At 46.1% G+C, this 21817-nt stretch overlaps 1 protein-coding gene across 13 annotated transcripts in view; it reads left to right on the plus strand.

Moving 5' to 3' along the window:
- The window catches only part of SYBU (syntabulin), a 122801-nt gene extending 105639 nt beyond the window's left edge, over window positions 1–17162 (plus strand). For 12 of the 13 annotated variants that reach the window (XM_043879955.1, XM_043879946.1, XM_043879951.1 and 9 more), the window contains 4 exons: window positions 2301–2403; window positions 10741–10944; window positions 13123–13272; window positions 15273–17162. In XM_043879955.1, the coding sequence (XP_043735890.1) occupies window positions 2301–2403; window positions 10741–10944; window positions 13123–13272; window positions 15273–16386 (1571 nt within the window). In that variant the 3' untranslated portion in view covers window positions 16387–17162. Of the gene's footprint in view, window positions 1–1644; window positions 1858–2300; window positions 2404–10740; window positions 10945–13122; window positions 13273–15272 lie in introns of those variants that run through there. The other variant, XM_043879958.1, reaches the window with a different exon arrangement.
- The last annotated feature ends 4655 nt before the right edge of the window (window positions 17163–21817 follow it).

The following is a 21817-nucleotide window of genomic DNA, read 5'->3' on the forward strand; positions in this document are numbered from 1 at the left end:
GCAACTTAGCACACACACACAAACACAAATTTCAGGTCAGAGGCATCGTTAAATAACAATGGATTTTCAGCAAACGTCTGTTTCTGTTCTAGAATTTCCATTCTTATGCAAGCAGTTAAATTATATTGATGGGTCTTTGCATACCTTTTAAAGAATGAAAATTGGGTGTCTCAGAGTAATAATTTTACATCAGAAAATAATATCTTACCCCTGATGGCTGCAACCACAGGACCTATTTTTTGAAAATCATCCACCTTTATCATTTTATAACCAACCTGGTAATTTGCTAGCAGACAAAGTTGGAGTAGACTGTCAGGACTACTGTGTTCCTGGGTAGCATTACCAATCATGAGTCCTTGAAACTGTGAAATACTATAGTTTAGCCAACGCATTGCTCAGAGGCAACTAATTAAGTTCAAGGAGCTTCTGGGAGTTCATTACATCATTAGACAAAGTCTCTGAAATCCAGAAGGAATAGCCAGCCCAGGTTCTGATAAATTGCTACCTTAATCCTCCCAGAATTCTGCTGGGAGCTGGGATTCACAGCTGTCATCTGCCCTAAGAGGTCCTTCCTGATCTCTCTTCCAGAAGAGGCTGACCTTCCCAAGAGGTCCTAGAAATCAGACAAGGGATCTTTCTCTTTGCCTTGCTGTTACTTGCCTCCCCCTTCAGCAAAACCAAAACATGCCGTCAGTAAGAGCATCTGTTCACCAGTGGGCTGCTCTGACTGCCTCTTGTCCTCGTGGCTCATCTTGGCTGTCGGGAAGATGGTAGTTTATTCAGGAACCTCCCCAGCTCCCGCTTCTTTTACGGTCTTCTTGGGACATGTTATCACAGGGGTAGCATGGGGATTTGGTCCGGGACAGAATTCATCACCCACAAGCCTTAGGCAAATAAATCAGCTTTTGTTTCCTCAACAGTAGAAGACAAGATTAATATCTGCCTTACAAAGATGTCAAGATTAATAGGTCAAGGAATAGAAAGAATCCTGAACAAGGGCCTGGAACCTAGTAGGTTCTCAATAAAGAGTCACAATCATCAGGACTTCGGTGGTTAGAGTTCTGTGCATCCAAAGCAGGGGGCATGGGTTTGACCCCTGGTTGGGGAACTAAGCTCCTACATGCACACAACGCAGCCTAAAAAAATAAAATTAAATTAAAAATAAATGATTACTAGTCACTGCCTATCAGACACTCAAGGGATTTAGATTATTCATATTTTCCTCAATCAGAAATGTGATCTGGTTCTGAGTTCTAGGCCAGAAGAGTCACAAATTGTGGCATAGGAGTTGAGAAACAAGATCAAATAAAATTGTGTACCTCTATTGATTTTTCCAAAAGCATTTGGAATTTCATCTTAAAAAAAAAAAAAAGTCCTCTTTTTTTTCTTCCTGTTGTCCTGTTACCTCTTCCACGCCCCCGAACTTCCAGGCAATCCATGAAATGTTTTTATTATTACTATTTCAAAACTTTGTTTTGTTAAAAATGAATTTATGTTAATTATTCCACCACACAGCATGTTTTCAATTATACACTGAACCCTAGTCTGTACTTAAAACGTAGTGATCTTTGTAAACTAATAAACAACCCTTGCACCCACCCCCAAAAACTGCGGTTTCAAATTTCAATTATCATTCACAGGTTCCATCACTGGTCACTGTGAACTATTTTCACAGCTCTCTGGAAATGTTAAGTTCCTGCTCTTCTGTTAAGGTTGTGTTCTTCATAGAAAAGCTGCAGCTGCGGTCAGAGAAGTGGAGGATCAGATAGCGGGGCTTGGAGCTGTTATCTGGAGCGCTGGCTTTCCTCCTATTTCGAGCCGGTTGATTATCTCCAGACCCTAACGTGCCAAATTCGAGTATGGCTAGCCGATTGCAAAGTCGAAAGAAAAACTCTCCTGGAAAAACCGCTCTGGGGCTGACAAGCATGCTTTTCATGCTGCCGAAACGTTGGGGTCGGGGCGTTCATGTTCCGGGCGCGCCCGGGGAACCGGGAGGGAGCGGCGGGCGCTGTCTCCCGACCGGGTGACCGCAGCTCGTCCGCGGGAAGCCCAGCATCTGTGAAACCGGCCTCCCGGTGCTTCCGGGCTGTGTTTAGGCGGCGCCGTCTTCATGCCTGCGCCTCCTCTCGCCGGCTTTGAGGAAAATGCTGGGAGCCTAGGAGCGCTGGAACCCCGCCACATGCTGCGTCCGTGTGCAAACGCGGGAGCCGGGGACCTCAGAGGGCAGGGCATCGGCCAGCGGGCTCTCGGTTTGCGAGCTTCCTGCCCTTCATGCTTCTCCCCCGCCTTTGTTTTTTCAGGTAGTGAAGCCGATTTTAGCTCCTCGAGCAGCACCGGCAGCATCTCGGCTCCTGAGGTCCCCATGTCTGCCGCCGGGAGCAAGCGGTCCTCTTTCTCACGCAAGTAGGCCCGCCCCCAGCTCCCGCTCTGTCCTCGTTAAGACGCGATGCACGGGTGGCTTACCTGTCCTTAACCTGTTTTCCTGGACACCTGGCTTTACTGCTGTCCATTTCCATTTCATGATTCTTCAGTGAATGGGTTTGGGGTTGGTGGCGTTTTTCAGTGATTCACGGTTCGTACTTTGCCCAGCCTTACCTGCCGTGGTCACGTGGTTGGCCCCGCGTGCGCCCATGCGGGGCGCCCCCTCATCCTGTCCCCTGCTCGGGGAGTCCTGCTCCTCCGGCCCCGACCCTGTGCTGACCTGGGGATCAGGCTGGCTGTCTCCCACTTCCCACCCAGCCTACCCCTTCTTGAATCTGTCCTCTTGGCCGCAAAGCCTCTGACTTCACCCTTTCTTGCCTCTAGTTGAGCTTCCTTTTTGGCCCTCTGGGCCACCCCCAGTATTCACCTGGGGAAGGGGTGAAGAAGGTAATAAAGTTCATAGGTCGCGATGCCCCCTACCCCCCAAAAGAAGAAGTCTAACAAAATAGTGACCTGTGTGGGCTCTTGGAATGCCAGCACCACCAACCCCAGGCCTCGTGGCCCCCCAGCACGTTGTTCAGCTTCTCTATGCCTGAGTGTCCTCATCTGGAAAGTAGGGTAACAGTCATACCCACATTGGAGGGTTTATTTGTTGTTGTTTAGTTGCTGAGTCGTGTCTGATTCTTCTGTGACCCCATGGACTGGAGCCTGCCAGGCTCCTCTGTCCATGAGATTTCCCAGGCAAGAATACTGGAGTGGGTTGCCATTTCCTTCTCCAGGGGATCTTCCGATCCTAGGTATTGAACCCACATCTCCTGCTTTGGCAGGCAGGTTCTTTACTGCTCAGCCACCTGGGAAGCCCTGAGGGTTTATAGTTAGGGTTAAATTAGTTAATTGAGTGAAGTGTGTTTACTGTGTTTGAAGCACAGTAAACATCAGCTTGCCATCGGTGCTGTTTGGATTGGGGGAGAGAAGGACCATGAGGAAAAAGGGGGCCACCTTTCACATTTGGTGGGACAGGTTGTCAGCCCCAGGATTCTCTGCTGCCATCTGTAGCTTCATTTATTCAATTAGAATTTATTGAGCATCTATTTTGAGGCAGTTTCTAGAGATATGGCAGTAAACAAAACTTAGGAGAACTATATTTGTTCTAAGAGAGAAAGATTATGCATGTAAATAATATAAATATTTTTTAAAAAACATGCAGAAAAAGGATACAGAGACCCACAGTGTGTGGTATATTCTGAACAGGCTGGTTCTGGGAGACTCTGTGATGAGGTGAGCTCTGGGCAGGGACCTGAACAAAGTGATGGAGTGAGTCACATGACCCTGGGGGTGATTGGTCCCTTGACTGTCCTGGGCCACAATGTCCAAATGTGTAAGAAGGAGGTTGGACCACATGATTCTTAAGGTCCCTTTTCTGGAGAAAAGCTGTTTAGTTTCTAACTGCTTGCATTTCCAGGACTGAGCAAGCAAATGTTTCCCACTTCTCTTGGGTGAGCAGAAGATGTATTATAAAGGGATCTGAGGCCCACAGTGCAGTTTTATTGTTAAAAACAAAGCTGAAGCCAGACAAACTTGTAACTAAATAGGGAAGTCTGCAGTGAAGAACAGTTGTTCTATCTCCAAATACCATGTAATTTGGAAATAAAGTGCCTCTGGGATCACAGGATGAGAATATAAACATTCTCTGTACAGATCAGATGTGGCTTGCTCTGAGAATAAGCCATTTACCTCACCCATTCAAGGAATTAGCACATACCCATGGTGCAAGGCATCAAAGAACAGAGAAGCAAAAGAAAAAAGAAATGGCCTGAAGAGCAAACCAATTTTAATAAGCATTTCAAAGGGATTTGAGTCTGTCGTTAAATTCCAAGGTATGTCAGGTATACTGACTGACTTAGAGAAAATATTCTAGTCTGGAACCCATGAATTCCCTCAGTGATGAAAAATTGATGTTTTAAACATAAAATAGCTTAATATAATTATGTGCAAATCAAATATATGCTTAATAGACAGGAAATTGAAATAGGCAAATGTTCTGTCCATTATGCTCACTTTTTAAAAATCTGACCCAGGCACAGACAGAGCACCATCAGTAGATTTCTGGGATGGAATGGTGCAGGTGTTTCACGTAATCTGTGTGTTCTAGAGGACCACGTGTTGAGGACAACTCCTCTGCATGGGCTGGTTCAGTTCAGTTCAGTTCAGTTGCTCAGTCGTGTCCCACTCTTTGCGACCCCATGGACTGCAGCATGCCAGGCCTCCCTGTCCATCACCAACTTCTGGAGCTTACTCAAACTCATGTCCATTGAGTCGGTGATGCCATCCAACCATCTCATCCTCTGTCGTCCCCTTCTCCTCCCACCTTCAATCTTTCCCGGTATCCACGCTAAACTTTTAAAGAGCTTATGATCCTTTTGGACTTCACAGGTAGCGGTAGTGGTCAAGAACCTGCCTGCCAATGCAGGAGTTTAAGAGAAGCAGGTGCCATCACTGGGTCAGGATCCCCTGGAGGAGGGCATGGCAACCCACTCCAGTATTCTTGCCTGGAGAATCCCATGGACAGAGGAGCCTGGTGGGCCATAATCCATTGGGTCGCAAAGAGTTGGGCATGACTAAAGCAACTTAGTGCCTGCACACACATACACACACACACACACACACACACTCCTTTTAATTGATTCACGCCTCCTGTAATAAATGAATTTTCTCTGTGGAGAATTAGATCCTGGGAGGAAGGCTAGCGGGAACATTTGGTGAAGAGGTGGGGGAAATGAAGAACAGGTGGAGCTGGAGAGAATTTTTTTTTATAATTTATGGGCTGTGCTGGGTCTTAGTTGTGGCACACAGGATCTTCATTGCCATGTACTGGATCTTAAGTTGCAGCATGCGGGATCTAGTTCCCTGACTAGGAATTGAAGTGGTAAAGAGCCTGCCTGCCAATGTAGGAGACACAAGAGATGTGGGTTTGATCCCTGGTTTGGGCAGATCCCCTGAAGGAGGGAACGTCAACCCACTCCAGTATTCTTGTCTGGAGAATCCCACGGACAGAGGAGCCTGGTGGGCCACAGTCCATGGGGTGGCAAAAATTCAGCTACAACAGAAGTGACTTAGCACGCAGCACATCCCTGCATTAGAATCGAGGCATCTCAGCCACTCAACCACCAGGGAAGTCCTGAAGAGAATATTTTTGACAGGTGATTTCACAAACAAAGGAAACGGCAACCCACAGAGGAGTCTGGCAGGCTGCAGTCTATAGGGTCGCCGCACACTGGAGGACTAACACTTTCACACTTCACAAACAAAACTTGGAAGATTTACAAACGACCTCCTCTTAGAAGCCACCTCGCTGGTCTTTCTGAGAATTTCTCCTTCTTAAACCAAAACTCTAATCTGACTAGAGGCACCTAGAAGTGAAAAGAAAAAAAAAAAGCTCAGGATTTGGAGTCAGATGGGCCTGGGTTTGACTTGAGCATCTATCATTTATTAGGTACAAGAAAGACCCAGAACTCCCAGCTTCAGTTTCCTGTTCTGGAAAATGGGGTGATAATGGCATTTACCTTCCTGATTTAAATGAACTGAGAGATCTTTGCTACCCTATGGACTAGCCCACCAGGCTCCTCTGTCCATGGGGATTCTTCAGAAAAGAATACTGGAGTGGGATGCCATGCCCTTCTCTAAGGGATCTTCTTGACACAGGGATTGAATCTATGTCTCTTACGTCTCCTGTATTGGCCGGCAGTTTCTTTACTACCAGCACCACCTGGGAAGCCTCTTAACACAGTGCCCAGAACTCAGGAAGAGAGTCATTAGATGGTTATTTTTAGTCAGTAGTGATAAAAATAATACTAATGAACGGGCAAGATGCTGGTGCTGCTGTGGCCGATGGTAGTGGTGGTGGCGGCGATGGTGATTATCATATCAGTTTGCTCAGGCTGTTATAACAAAAAAAACACAGACTGAGGAGCTCTAAACAGCAGAGATCCACTTTCCACTATCTTGGAGGCTGGAAATCCAAGATCAAGGTGTTGGCAGGACTGGCTTCTTGCGGCGGCCCGTCTCCTTGACTTGTAGACGCCCATCTCGTCCTTCTTTCCTCACATAGTCTTTTCTCTGTGTCTGTGTCCAAATTCCCTCTTCCTATAAGCACACTAGTCAAATTGGATTGAGGCCCACCCTAGCACATTGTTTTAACAGAAATACCCTTTTTAAAGCCCTATTTCCAAATACAGTCACATTCTTAGGTGCTGGGAGTCAGAGCTTCCACCTGTGAATTGGAGGGGGACACTGTTCAGCCTGTAACAATGATGATGAAGATGGTGAGGGCCAGGGTGAGGATGGTACCTGAAGGAAAGGGCAAGGGCTGGGGAAGGGAAATTTCCCTGGGCACTTTATGAGGATCCCGTCTTCACCTCCCCGTTTCTCTCATTTCCAGTTACTGGTTCAGGTTTGCAGGAAGGGGCATGGGGTAGCAGAATTCTCTCTCTCTGTGGACTGCATTCATCTTGTCCACCAAACCAAGGGACTTGGGGAGGGCTAGGAAGGCGGCATCAAATTTGCCTGTGCATGGCCTTGACAGGCATGGAATCCTGTTTCTCCATTGAAATGTTTTTTGTTTTTTTTTTTATCATCATCCATGATGAGTTTGTACCCACATAAGTTAGCATTTGAACTAAACTAAATGTAAGGGACAGAATTGATCATTTAAGGCATGCAGTTTCTTTTTTAAATGTTAGCTCTTACAAACAGTCTAGTAACTCATTTCCTGAAATATATTTCAAGACTCGATTGTACTTGAGTAGTGTTTGATAGCTTGAAGAGTTTTTGCTTTATTTTGTATAGCAGATGAGTTCTTACAAAATCCTCACCTTATTTAATTTGTATGTCATTAATCATACATCTTAGTGCAAGCACCAAACTAAAGAAGTTGGTGGTGAATTCTTCAGGTTAATAACCACATACCTAGCCAGTAGCTAGTATACCTGTTTACAAACCTAAAACAATATATTCCATTTGTGGAAAGCTGGAGACATATCTGTAGAGTTAAGAGACCTGGATTTAAATCCCAGTTGAGTTGTGAGTTCTTGGACCAGTTTTTTTCTTTTTTCCCCTGCTTGCATGTGTGCTAAGTTGCTTCAGCCGAGTCCAACTCTTTGTGACCCCTTGGAGTGTAGCCCGCCAGGCTCTTCTGTCCATGGGATTCTCCAGGCAAGAATACTGAAGTGGGTTGCTATGCCCTCCCCCAGGGGATCTTCCCAACCTAGGGATAGAAAATGAGTCTCTTTCATCTCTTGTGTTAGCAGGCGGGTTCTTTACCACTAGCATCACCTGGAAAGCCCTTTCCCCCCTGCTGAGCTTCATTTATTTCTCATAACTTGAGTACTTCCCATACTTCACGTCATATAAAAAAGAAAGTGATCATCTGACTAGCCTTACTGTCATAAATCTTGTTGCTGTGATGGTCAAAGTTAAGTGAAACAATGTTCATAAAACCCTTGCAACAGAGCTTGGGTTGCAGAAGGTTCTTGGTGAAGAATTCCCTGGATCAACATGAGGGGTACCGCTTTACTTTTTCTCCTAACTTGTAATGGTTAACCCTCCACATTTCTCATAGCCACATGAAAAAATAGTCAGGCCAGTTGGTGCCAGACTTAGAAGTAAAGCATAGAGAAGCACCTCCCAAGCCAGAGAACATGTTCTTTCCTGCCCCGCCCCTACCACAGAGTTGCTGAAGTTGGTTTGTCACAAAGCCATCAGCCCATCTGTTCCATATAAAGTGTCCCCTTTCACAAAAAAAAAGGAGGCAGAGTCCATTTGGATGATTTCAAAAGGAAAGAACTTTTTAACTTTAGAATTTCATGATGTTTCATTTATATGTGATTTACTGGGTTGAGTGCTAGTTCAAATTGTATTAGATTTTAAGTAATTGCAATTTTGGAGCCAAGTAGACCCCAAGTGCACACACTTATACTGACATTCATTCGTGTTTCTTAGTGAGATGTGTCTGTTGGATACACTTGCAATCAAAATTGCAAAGAGAGACTGTCAAAAAGCAGCCCTGCTCTATGAAGAGTATCGTTTTCCCTTTTACTTCCTTGTAATGTCATCAAGATATATTCCTGACATAGATGTACTATCCTATTTAAGTAATTTCTGCATTCTTAAGATGCTTCCTTACATCGCGTTGTTGTTGTTGTTTAGTCACTGTGTCCGACTCTTTGCGACCCCACGGACTCTAGTCCGCCAGGCCCCTCTGTCTATGGGATTTCCCAGGCAAGAATACTGGAGTGGGTTGCCATTTCCTTCTCCAAGGGATCTTCCCAACCCAGGGATCAAACTCACGTTTCCTGCATTGGCAGGCAGATTCTTTACCACTGAGCCACCAAGAAAGCCCGTTCCTTACACTGTTTTGTATGTATGTGTACTCAGTCGTGTCCAACTCTTCGCAACCCCATGGACTGTAGCCCACTAGGCTCCTCTGTCCATGGAATTCTCCAGGCATGAATACTGGAGTGTGTTGCCATTTCCTTCTTCAGGGGATCTTCCCGACCCAGGGATCAGACCCACATCTCTTGCATCTCCTGCATTGACAGGCAGATTCTTTACCACGGTGCCACCTGAGAAGCCCCATTCCTAACACTAGGGAGTGTCAAATCTATGGAACTAGATTAACAGGAAAGTTCAAACAAGATTATCCAAAAATAGTACCTTGCAGTTGAATTGCCCTTAACAGCTTATCCAGTGTATTCAACATGCATTCTTTATTTCCACATCACCTCTGTGAAAGTTATCACATCTCCCCAATAGTAAGTGGCTTACTTGCTAAGTTCCTAGTAAGTGGCAGTGCCAGGATTTCAGCCCAGTTTATTATTCACTTAGCAGTCATTTAGGGAGAACCTACCTGTGCTGGGAGGTAGTGCGGATGTAAGAGCACAAGCTATATTTCTGCCCTCAGGACGCCCTAGTCTGGTGGGGAGGACAGACAAGCCCACCATGGTGATGCACTGTGATAAGTTCCATGGTGAAGTCTGCACAGCGGGGTGGGAAGCACCAGGGGATGGCAACTATACCAGCCTAGAGGAGGAAGAGTCCAGAGAAGGCTGCTTGGAGAAGGTTCCCATCCATCTTGAAGTAGGAGGTATCCAGAGGCTCAGAGTAGGGAGCAGAAGAACTTCTAGATAGAGAAAATAAGTTCAAAATTGAAAGGATGATGGAGAGCATGGACCATGAGGAAATTAAATTGTCTGGAATGCAGGGGAAGGGGGGAAGAGGGGCAGAGAGAGGATGGGTTGAATGCGGTGGTGTGGGGATGGGATCAGACCTTGTGAGCTGTATTAAGGAGTCTGGATGTTTTTCTGGAAGCTGAATGGCTTTGAGGAGGCCAGTAACACTCAAGTTGCGCATTGGAAAAGCTGCTTTCACCAGAGGGACAGCCTCCTTGCTGAGAGGGCAAGACAAGAGGCAGGGAAACAAAAGGGGTAATATTTCAGCAGTTCAATGATAAAGGTTTTCATGCTAAGTCATTGGGGGCTTCCCAGGTGGCTCAGTGGTAAAGAACCCACCTGCCAATGCCAATGCAGATGTGGGTGCCATCCCTGGGTTGGGAAGATCCCCTGGAGGAGGAAATGGCAACCCATTCTAGTATTCTTGCTGGGAAATCCTATGGACAGAGGAGCCTGGTGGGCTTCAGTCCACAGCATCCAGAAGAGTTGGACGCAACTCAGCAACTAAAAGAACCACAAGTCATTGGGAGTAGAAAGAAAAAGAAAACATATAGGTGGTTAAAATTATAGATGATACATTTATGTGGGTTATATTTATCTGTCCTGGTTTTTCCTTCTTCCTTGTGGGCAAACTCCTTCTCCCTGATCCTCCAAATGATCCACCCCAGTTTTCTGACCCAACATGAACAAAACCCAAATATTTTAAAGTAGAAACAGGTATACTGAAATAGACGCCACATCTTTAAAACAGCCTCTGGAACGAAACTAAACCAAAGCAACCTTTTACATGGTTTGTGTTCTTAGCAGGCAGCTGGGTTTAATCCAAAACAAGCTTTATGGTCAGAAACTATTTGAAAGAACAGCAGAGGGAGGGAGCCCTGTGCTGACAACACAGGGGAGAAAATATCTCAGGCAGGTGGGAAGAAGGCGCTCATAAAGCCAAGTTGCTCTAATCATTATAGGGTTGACCCCTTTCAACCCTATTATAGGTTGGATTTCCTCGGTGGTGACTAGCTTTAAGAAGGAATAGAACGTTCGCACTTGGGTATCCCCGGCCCCAGGGATTCTAACAAGCTTCATGCTTCTCTCCCAGTCGAGGTCCCCACGGGCGGAGCAATGGAGCTTCGTCCTACAAGTCTGGCAACAGCCCACCCTCCCCGCGGGAGAAGGACCTTCTGGCCATGCTTTGCAGGAACCAGCTGAGTCCCGTGAACATCCACCCCAGTTATGCGCCTTCTTCCCCCAGCAGCAGCAACTCCGGCTCCTACAAAGGAAGTGACTGTAGTCCTGTCATGAGGTGAGTGCCGTCTGTCTCCCGGCCCATGGTTCTTAGTTTGTCCTACTTGTAAGCTTCTCTTTAAGAAAAAAAAAAAAAAAACCATATATATATAAAACTTGCGATGGCTTCCCTGGTGGTTCAGTGGTAAAGAATTCTGCCTGCCAAGTAGGAGAGTCAGGTTCGATTCCTGAGTCTGGAAGATCCCCTGGAGGAGGGCATGGCAACCCACTCCAGTACTCTTGCCTGGCGAATCCACCAGGACAGAGGAGCCTGGTGGGCTACAGTCCGTGGGGCCGCAAAGAGTCGGACACGACTGAGAGACTGAGCGTGCATGCGTCCAGCTCTCAATCCCCTGCCTTGTTCTGCGATATGACACACCTCTTTCCTTTCCCTCACTCAGTAACAGTCCTTCAAGGGCTGCTGCAAGGACGGGAGCCCCAGTTTCTAATAAGGTTCAGCAGTCCCAGGAATTACTGGCTAGGCAGGAGAAATGGCCCAGCAGCAGTAGGACGGTCCTACGCATTTCCCTCCGAATGGGGAAGGGTCATTCGTGTGTTTGCCGGTTCATTCAAACACCAGATGTTTATTGAGTTCCACGCTGTGTCCAGTGCTGTGTGAAGCACTGGGAGTAGAGCCATAAACAACAGAGGTCCCTGTGCTGATGCCCAGAGGAGAAGAAAAACAGTAGCCATCTACTGACAGAAATGCATTAGGATTATTCTGCAAATACCTGTCATTCTATGTAAAAGCTGAGAACTGGGAATTCCCTGGTGGCCCAGTGGTTAAAGACTTTGCCTTCCAGTGCAGGGGAGTGTGGGGTCAGTCCCCGGTCAGGGAGCTAGGATCCCACATGCCTTGCAGCCAAAACATAAAAACAGAAGCAATACTGTAATGAATTCAATAGTGACTTTTAAAACAGTCTGCATTAAAAAAAAAAAAGTCTTAAAAAAAGGTGGACACGGGATCCATTTGGTGGGGTCAAAGGAGGCCTCTCTGAAAAAGCGAAACTGAAATGAGATCTGAAGGTCAGGCAAGGAATGAATTAGTCCCTGGAAGGCACGAGGTTGCAGAAAAAAGGAACTGCACATCCAGATGGGCCCTAGCAGGCCAGTTGGGAACTGGATGCTGGGCACGGGCCATCTTGAATGGAGCGCAGGCTCAGGGCCAGCAGGGCGGATGCAGGGGCTTGGCGCGGGTCCTGAATTGGGGAAGAAGCTGCCAGCCCTCCTTCTTCCATCTTCCTCCTCCTCCGGGGCGTCCAGGTCTCACAGTCAGCTCTCTTAGAGCAGGAGGGATGTCCCGCTCTCAGCCAGGCCTGACAGGGGCCAGGTTCCAGTGAAGGAAGCTTCACAGAGCACCGGACGCCTCTCTTACAAACCCTATCTGGTGCGAGTAGACCAGCCCTTTTCCCTTCTAAAGAAGGAAACTTTCCACCAAATCAGCACACTCACATCGGGGACTGATATCAGAACAATCTGAATTCAACCAACAACAATCAAGATCTTTAGGCAAGTGGCACATTGTGTGGAACCAAGGTCATCTCGCTCCCTTCCTGCCCCCACTCATTGTCCTTTAACATAACAGCCTCTTACTCTGAACTGACAGGCGGGTCTCTGGACAATTGTGCATTATTTTACAGGAGATCGTCCCTAAGCCACAGAAAATCTCCCACTCCTGGCCCCACCCCTTTGACAAAGCCCCGCCCCCAATCTTCCCAGTTATGCGCAGTCCTAAGAGTGGCAGGTGGATGACTGTCCCCCTTCTGAAGTGAAGGGAAGAGAAGTGAAGGTCACTCAGTCATGTCTGACTCTGCGACCCCATGGACTGTAGCCTGCCAGGCTCCTCTGTCCACGGAATTTTCCAGGCAAGAATACTGGAGTGGGTAGCTGTTCCCTTCTCCAGGGGATCTTCCCAACTCAGGGATTGAACCCAGTTCTCTCCCGCATTGCAGGCGGATTCTTTACAAGAATCCAGAATCAGATTCTGAACCAGCAGGGAAGCCCAAGAAGACTGGAGTGGGTAGCCTATCCCTTCTCCAGGGGATCTTCCGAACCCAGGGATCAAAGTGAGGCCACTCACTGTTCGGCTTTAAGATCCCAGCACACAGCTGCCATTTCTTCTCAAGCTGTTTAAGCTGTGCCTTGACTTTTCTTTTTTATAGAAAAAGTAATATTTCATTTACTTGGATTGTTTCAGGCGGTCTGGAAGGTACATGTCCTGTGGTGAAAATCATGGTGTCAAACCCCCAAATCCAGAGCAGTACTTGACTCCTCTGCAGCAAAAAGAGGTTACGGTGAGACACCTGAAGACCAAGCTCAAGGAGTCTGAGCGCCGACTGCATGAGAGGTGAATGCGCATTCCTTGCATGCTGTGGTTTAGAACGCTTTCTTTTTCCATAAAGTGAAATGTGAACCCACGCTATAGAAAAGAAGAAAAATGACTTCATTTAATTTTTGTCGGATTTCTTAAATCAGGCTCTCAGAAAAGTCATTTGATAATCCTGAGTGATTTGACTCTTTCAGGAGTTCAGGGAACCCTCCTGGGTTGGAAGGGACCCTCTGCTTTTTCTGGGTGTGTCTAGCTTTGACGTGAAGAGCTGGGTGTGTGCGGAGCTATTTTTAAAGGACAGAACACTTGCAGGAACAATGCTGTACTCCCAGTAGAGTGGGTCACACACAGTTGGCCCCTATGAAGCCCTGTTTGTCTGTGTCAGAGAGTAGATGGCCTGTGTATTGTGATTCCTGCAAGCTATTTCTGTGCTGAAGGAAAAGGTTCATTATTCTTGGCCAAGTGTTACGGTAATTTAAAAAAAAAAAACAACAGCCCAAGCTTAAGAGATCTTATCTCACAGAGAAAAGACCTTTGACATCTTGGGACAGGCCAGATTTTCTGCCTGTGATGGTTTTCTTGGTGGTTTTTCTGAGAGCTCTGACCAGGGTCGACGGTGACATGAGTCAGATCCTACTTTCTGGAAGTCTTGGTTTATGTTTTGAGGAATCTTTGGGACGGTTTGAATCTCTGGGAGGGAGGTGTGGAAAGGCAGTGAAACTAGAGAATAGTCAAACCTAAACTTAAAGAAGCAATACATACAACATCTCTTCAAGTATTTCAGGATCCTGACTATGTGGTCTTGTCATATTCACTGAGAGAATGAGGACATACATTTATATTGACTAGGAAGAAACTGTATGTAAGGAAAAAAATTTTTGACAAATATCTAGAAATACTGTCCTGTGAAGAAACTAAGCATTCCCTTCAGTGTAGGATGAATCTAATGTCATCTTGCCTGAGAAGAGAGAGAATTATCAACATTTCATAAAGTCCTTGCAACATGTAACTTTTTATGATTTAAAAAAAAAATTTAAGTCATCATTGGAATATGATTAGAACTGTTTTGCAATGCTAAAGCTTATCAGTCTGGCTTCTGCCTTTGACACATAATTAAAAGTGATATGGACTTTCCTTCCACAAATTATTTTGTGGACATACAAAAAATAGGCTATGGAGATTAAAGCAGGCTAAGAGACTCTAATGTGTTCTAATAAAATAATTTCCAATATTAAGTACAGGACTGCCTTGGAGATATTGCAGGTTTGGTTCCAGACCACTGCAATAAAGCAAATTACTATAAAGTGAGTTATATGAAATTTTTCACTTCTTAACACATATAAAAGTTGTTTTACCACACTAGAGTCTATTAAGTGTGCAATAGCATTATACCTAAAAAAAATGTACAAACCTCAATTTAAAAATATCCTAATTGCTAAAAAATGCTAACCAGTGTCTGACAAAGCAGGGTTGCCACAAATTTGTAAAAGACATAGTATCTACAAAGCATGATAAGGCAAAGTGCAATAAAACTAGTCTGTCTGTATTAAACAGAGGATAATGCTTGAAAGATGGCTCAGACCATAAAGAATATGCCTGCAATGCGGGAGACCTGGGTTCAATCCCTGGGTTGGGAAGTTTTCCTGGAGGAGGGCATGGCAACCCACTCCAGTATTCTTGCCTGGAGAATCCCCATGGACAGAGGAGCCTGGTGGGCTACAGTCTATGGGGGTCACAAAGAGTCAGACACGACTAAGTGACTAAGCACGATGCTTGAAAAAGGAGAGAAAAACAATCATAGCAAAATTTTTATTCTGATTCTAGTTACTGTTATTATTTTAGCTATTTTACAATTAAAAGGGGGCAGTTCTGGGCTAATATCTTCAAAAGAAAGAAAATAAAACCCGAAACTTACGTAACCTGTGTGTTTCCGGTGCGAAAGCATGGGCTCCAGGCGGGGTGTCAGAGTTGGCCTTTTTTTTTTTTTTCCCCTGAGCCTCGCTTGTCTTTGGCTCTAGGGAGAGTGAGATCGTGGAGCTGAAGTCCCAGCTGGCCCGAATGCGCGAGGACTGGATCGAGGAGGAGTGCCACCGGGTGGAGGCCCAGCTGGCCCTCAAGGAGGCCCGGAAGGAGATCAAGCAGCTCAAACAGGTCATCGAAACGATGCGGAGCAGCCTGGCCGATAAAGACAAAGGCATTCAGAAATATTTTGTGGACATCAACATTCAGAACAAGAAGCTGGAGTCGCTCCTGCAGAGCATGGAGATGGCGCACAGCGGCTCGCTGAGGGACGAGCTGTGCCTCGACTTCCCCTGTGAGTCCCCGGAGAAGGGCTTGGTCCTCGGCGCGGCCTTGGGGCCGACGGAGGATGCTCTGTCCTCCGAGGAGCCGGCCACGGAGGAAGGGGCCGACAGCGAGCTGCTGGGGGCAGACGGCGCGGCCCCCGTCGAGGATGTGTTGGAGGAGCTGGTGACAGGCGCCATCCCGGAGCCGGAGCTGCCCGGCGCCGAGGTCGTGGCGCTGGGCGGCGAGGCGGCGGCGGCGGGCCGCGGAGGGCGCCGCGCGGTGGCGGAGCGGGCGGTGCAGACCGACGTGGTGCCCTACAGCCCGGCCTTCTCCGAGCTCCTCCGGCACGTGCTCCGGCTGCAGGACCCCTGTCCCTCCTCCAGCGCCGCGACCCCCGACGAGGAGTCCGGGGACGACTCGACCGATAGCTTCCCGGAGCCCATCTCCGCCTTCGTGGTCGATTTAACTCCCCGGAATCCCAACTCGGCCATCCTGTTGTCTCCTGTGGAGACCCCGTCCCCCGCGGCCGGGCCCGAGGCGCGTGGGAACCGCCTCATGAGAGAGCTGGATTTTGCGGGCTCGGAAGCAGCGGCGGCGGAGGAGGTGAGGCCAGACGGCCCGGGCCCACTGGCCCGCGCGGGGGGCATCGCCGGGCGCTACTGGAGCCGCAGCTTCCTGGTGGATCTGCTGGCCGTGGGGGCCCCCGTGGTCCCCACGGTGCTGTGGGCGTTCAGTACTCAGAGGGGGGGCACGGATCCCCTGTACAACATCGGGGCCCTGCTGCGGGGCTGCTGCGTGGTGGCCTTGCACTCGCTCCGCCGCACCGCCGAGCACATCAAAACCTAAAGAGACGATGTGGCTTCGGGGCGCGGGGGGGGGGCGGGGGGTGGGCCCGCCTGCCCTGCCCGGTGCGGAACGGTGCCCGGTGGAGAAGCCGCGGGGTCGACCGGTGGCGGGCCTGGTTCTGTCGTTCTTTGCTCCTCGGTATTTGATTTGCACTATATTTAGTTGAAAGCCTGTTCGCTGTTGAAAACAGGAGGTATCTTCAAAGGCGTGGAGGCCTGGTTCGAGTCAATGTCCCACCGGTGTGATAGAGAAAGCATGTTCGTGACCCTGCCCTTGTCGTCCGAGGTACCCGTGCTTATTATCCTAGTGGTTCAGGAAGAGAAAATGCAGTTTGCACTTTCAAGACAGCTTCTGTAAGGCTGGCATGCTATCTCCTTGCTTCGCTTTGTGCCGTTCTTCAAAAATGTGTAATTGTTAACAGCATTCCAATGGTCTTGTGCATAGCAGGGGACTGTAACCAAAAATAAAAATGTATTTGTGTAATGGGTTGGAAGAAGTCTTGAATAGCTCTTTAGTGTCTTACTTGGGGTTGATAAGGTTTGAGTGTTTGCAGTTGTTTATTTTTAACTAAATGTAGCTCCAGAGTCTGAAATGGCTTGTGTGTTCCTAAACCTGGTAATTGATGAAACTGTATGTAAGGTTTACATTGTATTAACTTATTTTTTGCTTATTCTATATAGTGTTTTGTTGAAAATCATTTGTAACCACACACTTCAGCATGATGAAAATAAAGATTAGTGTTTCCATTGAAATAAATGTTCTATCCTCCTATAAAATAACTCTCTGTGATTTTACTTCTGCATATGATAAGAAAGACTATATGGATGGCACACCCTTCCATCTTTAACAGTAGGAGCTGTAAAAGTGGAATTAAATGATAAAGAGGAGGAAATAATTGTTCAAAAAAGGTGAGGACTTCCCACTCTTATCTTTTAAAAAGCATTATTTTCTGGGCTTCCCTGGTGGCTCAGTGGTAAAGAATCTGCCTGCCAATGCAGGAGACACGGGTTCAATCCCTGATCTGGGACGATCCCACATGCCGTGGAGCAGCTAAGTCTGTGTGCCACAACTATTGAGCCTGTGCTCTAGATCCTGGAAACTGCAACTACTGAGCCGAAGCCCCATAACTACCGAAGCTCAAGAGCCCTAGAATCCCATGCTCTGCAACAAGAGAAGCCACTGCAAGGCCAAGCCCAAGTACTGCAGTACAACTGTAGAGTAGCCCCTGCTTGCCACAACCAGAGAAAAGTGTGGGAAGCAATGAGGACCTAGCACAGCCAAAAATAGAAATAAATGAAAACTACAATTAGAAAAATGTTTACAAAGCATTATTTCTGAGTAAAAGTAGCTTTGATTGCTCTGAAGTTATCCGGACACTTGTTTGCCCCCATGTTGGGCTGGCCACGAAGTTGTTCATGTTTTTTCATAAGATGTAACAGAAGAAACCAATCGAACTTTTGGCCAACCCTGTCCTTATTCAGATATACTGAGTGTTTTCAGGAATGTGGGTTGATTTTGTTTGAAAGCATGCTAGGGGTTCAGAGAGGGAGGAGATACCGCACCATTTGGCTCCTGCCCTTGGAGTAATAGGGTGAGGGTGGGTGGCTGGAAGGGATGAGATAGTATCAAATCTGTATTATTTCATTTGTTCTTTACACCAGCCTTGAGAGGTGGGTATTATTCTATTTTACAGTTAAGGGAGCTGAGCCTTAAAAGAGGTAAATTGCTCAGAATGTCATCATTCATCTCTAGAAGCCAAGGTTTCAAGTGTGCAAAGCACATGCCTTTTCCACTTTTCACACGAAGGGAAGAGACTGGAGAATATCCTAAGTTTTCACCCAGAAACAATTCTTCCATGGCACTTAATCAGCTTTGTGGGCTAAGTTGCTTCAGTCATGTCTGACTCTTTGCGACCCCATGGTCACATGTAGCCCACCAGGCTTCTCTGTCCATGGGATTCTCCTGGCAGGAATACTGGAGTGGGTTGCCATGCCCTCAGACATACTATATTTTTGCTGACTATGTCTTAGTGCCCATCTCCCCCACTAAGATATTAGGGATCTGTGTTCTGTTTTATTCACAGATAAATGTCAAGAACTTAGAACGGCAGGTGGCACATAGTAGGGAGTTCTAATCAGAGCTGTTGAATGAATTCATCAAACAAATACTTATTGGGTGCTCTCATCCTAGACACCTTGCTAGGTCTATTATCAATAGTGAAGGGGACAGACAAGGATTCTGCCCTCAGGGAGCTTACATTCTATCTGTGAAAGACACAGAACATGCCGTCGGATGAACAAGTTAACTGAATAATGGTAAGTTCTTCCAAGAAAAAAAGATGTTTTGACCAAGAGGTTTGGGGGTAAAGGCAAGGAACACATATCTGAAGAAATACCAACAATGTTAGTGTTAATGGATGAAAGAGAGCCAATCAGTGAAGATATGGGAGGTAATGTTGCAGAAAGAACAGAGGCAAAGTTCCTGAGGCAGAAAAGGGCTTGATATGTTAGAGGGACATCAAGGAGGCCAATGTGTCTAAAGCAGAGTGAGGGGGAAAGAGGTGGTTGAGAACTGGAAGACAAGCTAGTTCATACGGGACCACGCAAACCGTGCGAGGGTTGGTTTGAATTTATTCCCAGAGCAGTGAGAAATATTAACAGACTTTATACAGGGCAATGATATAATCTGGTTTTTCTCATTCTTTTTTTAATAAACTCTGCGTCTGCTCTGTGCAGGATGTACAGGAGCAGGAGTGGCAGCAGGAAGACCATTGTGATAGTCCGTATGAGTGATGATGACAATTTGGAGGTAGAAGTGGATATAGAGATTAAGTTGAACAATTAAAGATATATCTTGAAAATAAAACTGATGTGATTTGCCGATAGGTGGAATATGGGGAGGAGATGAGGTAGGGTTTAAGGAAGAGAAATGAAGGATGTCTCACAGGTGTTTGACTTGAAAATCTGGCTCAAAAGTGGTGTCATTTACTGAGAATGGAAAAGTTCGAGAGAAATGAGTTTAGAAGAATAAATTTGAGATGTCTATTAAATATCTGTGTGGAAGTGTCAAGAGAGCAATTACATGTATGAATGTGAAAATCACAGGAGTCATCAGGACCAGGGTTCTTCAGCGTTCACATACTATGTAAAACCGTGGGATGGATGAAATCATCCAGGGAGAGTGTAAAGAGGAGAAGAAGGCTGTGGTGCTTCCACATCTAGATAGAGGTAGAGGATGAAGAACCGACAAAGCATCTGGAGAGAGGCAGCCCAAAGGCAGGAGGAAAACTTGGTGAGGGCAGGGTCCTGAAAACCAAGAGCAGAGAATGGTCAACTGTGTTGAAGTCCTATTGGAAGCTGAGTAGCATGAGGACAGATAGATGTCCACTGGCTTTGACAACTAAGTGACTTAGTGACTGTGGAGATCATTTTCTTTGCAAAAATGGGAATTGAAGCCGGATGGGAGTAGGTTGGAAAATGAATGGAAGAGAGGAAGAATCAATGTGTGCAGCTAACTTATTTTGAAGTTTTACTGTGAAGAAGAGGAGGGCTGTGGGTAGTAATTATAAGGGGATATGAGTTGCAAGGATTTTTTTTTCCCAATACAGAGAAGAAATAATTTTTGTACACTTTTGTGATTGAGCCAATGAAGAAAGAAACTGATGACCTAGGAGAGAAAGAATTAATTGAAGGAGGGAAGTCCTTGGGAAGTGAGAAGGGACAGGATGGAGCCATGGAGAAAAGTGGGCTGTCTTGGGTAGTCAGCCCATTTCTTCCGTGGGACACACATATGCCTCCGGGACACACGGGGGCTCTCACACAGCACATGCTCAGCAGCAGAGGGACTTGGCAGAAATGAAAGGGAAGCTGTTTCTAGAAGTGAATAATCGGAAGCCTCCCAAAATAATGAACCATGCTGACTCAGGTCCCTTCCTGCAGCCCAGCCCAGACCAACACCTAGATACAGTCATCTTCCTTACAATCCCTCCCTCTGTTGTTTATTTTTTGTCATTGCCAAGTTAAGCATTTTTAAGAAAAATTACAAGAGTGCTTTTGGTATCCACGTGTTGCTACAGAAACGAATAGAACCACATAAACTCAGCACTGTTCTCCTTCACCAGTTCAAGATGGATGGCAAGATGGGCTCTGGTGAAGGAGAATTCTCCATGAACCACAAATGTTTATGTTGATTATCACTTTGGAGGCAGCTGATCACAAACAGCAACTTGTTTTGTTGTCTTAACGACCTGTATCTTTTTAAAATGTAAACCAGAAGACTCACAGAAAGTTAATTCATTGAAACACTGGACACTGTACAACATGTGTTATACACATGGAAACAAATTTGTGCAAAGGTAAAACAGGAGAACTTGGAGCGGTTATTTGGGTTATTCCATTTTTTTTTTTCTCCCCACTTCCTTCCTCCACCATCCCTTCCTCCTCCTTTTCCAGGGTTTCACTATGTATAGTCTGTGGAAAATTACTGCTTTTATTCAGAACAAAGTGTCTTACAAATGAGTCCCTCAGAGTAAATAAAAGATGGAACACAGCCTGCATTTCGGAAGTCCAAGGCGTTGGCTGGTTTTGTGGACAGGATCATCTGACCCCATAGAAAAAAAGCACCTCAAAGTTGCTTTCCATAATTTGGGTGCCTGTGATGTACAGACAGGAAAATGGAAAAAGGAGAACAATTCTACTCTACTGAACAAACTGCTGCCCCATCAAAGCAAATGTTAAACATTTTCTACAGTTTTGTGTGCAAACATTCCAATTTACAAGAAAAGATTTTTCCCAAAGGGATAGGCTGACCTTTCCAAGTTGAGCCGTTCAGAAAGGAGGAAAAAAAAATGCAATACACTCAGATGCCAAGCGTTTCTGACATTTGTGGCAGAAGAAAAAGGAAGTCTGTGATTTGTGTTTGTCTTAGGCCCTGCCTTAGTAGTGGTTGGGTCTGATATGTTTTTCTCTTGAGGATTTTTCATTTTAAAAGTTTTGGGGTGGTTTCCAACTTCCATTTTGGCTCAGTGAGCTCTTTTACAAAATTCACTTATTCCCAGTGTTGCCAGGCAAAATGTGTACAATGAAGCAGTAACCTGGGCCATTAGAAACCGCAGTTTACAGAAATCAAGTCTTGAAAGAATGTCAACAAACCCCCAATGGTCCTGGAAAATCAATTAGAAATCCAAATAGAATACAAGTTTCTATCAGGTAGTTTTCCCGTCCTCTTCCCTGGAGGATAATTGCTTTACAATGAACCCAGATCCTATTTTACAGAGTGAAGTAAGTCAGGTAGTTATTTTTAAACCACAGGAAGACAGGTTCCACTTTGACCACTGATTCTCCCTCAGTCACAATGATTGTGGTAGCTAATGGTTATACAATGGTCTCAAAGAATTTTAAAATTTAAAAAAGGTTTAGATGCTATTCAAAAG

The sequence above is a fragment of the Cervus elaphus genome, chromosome 21 (assembly GCF_910594005.1).
Source record: "Cervus elaphus chromosome 21, mCerEla1.1, whole genome shotgun sequence".
Taxonomy (NCBI): Eukaryota; Metazoa; Chordata; class Mammalia; order Artiodactyla; family Cervidae; genus Cervus; species Cervus elaphus.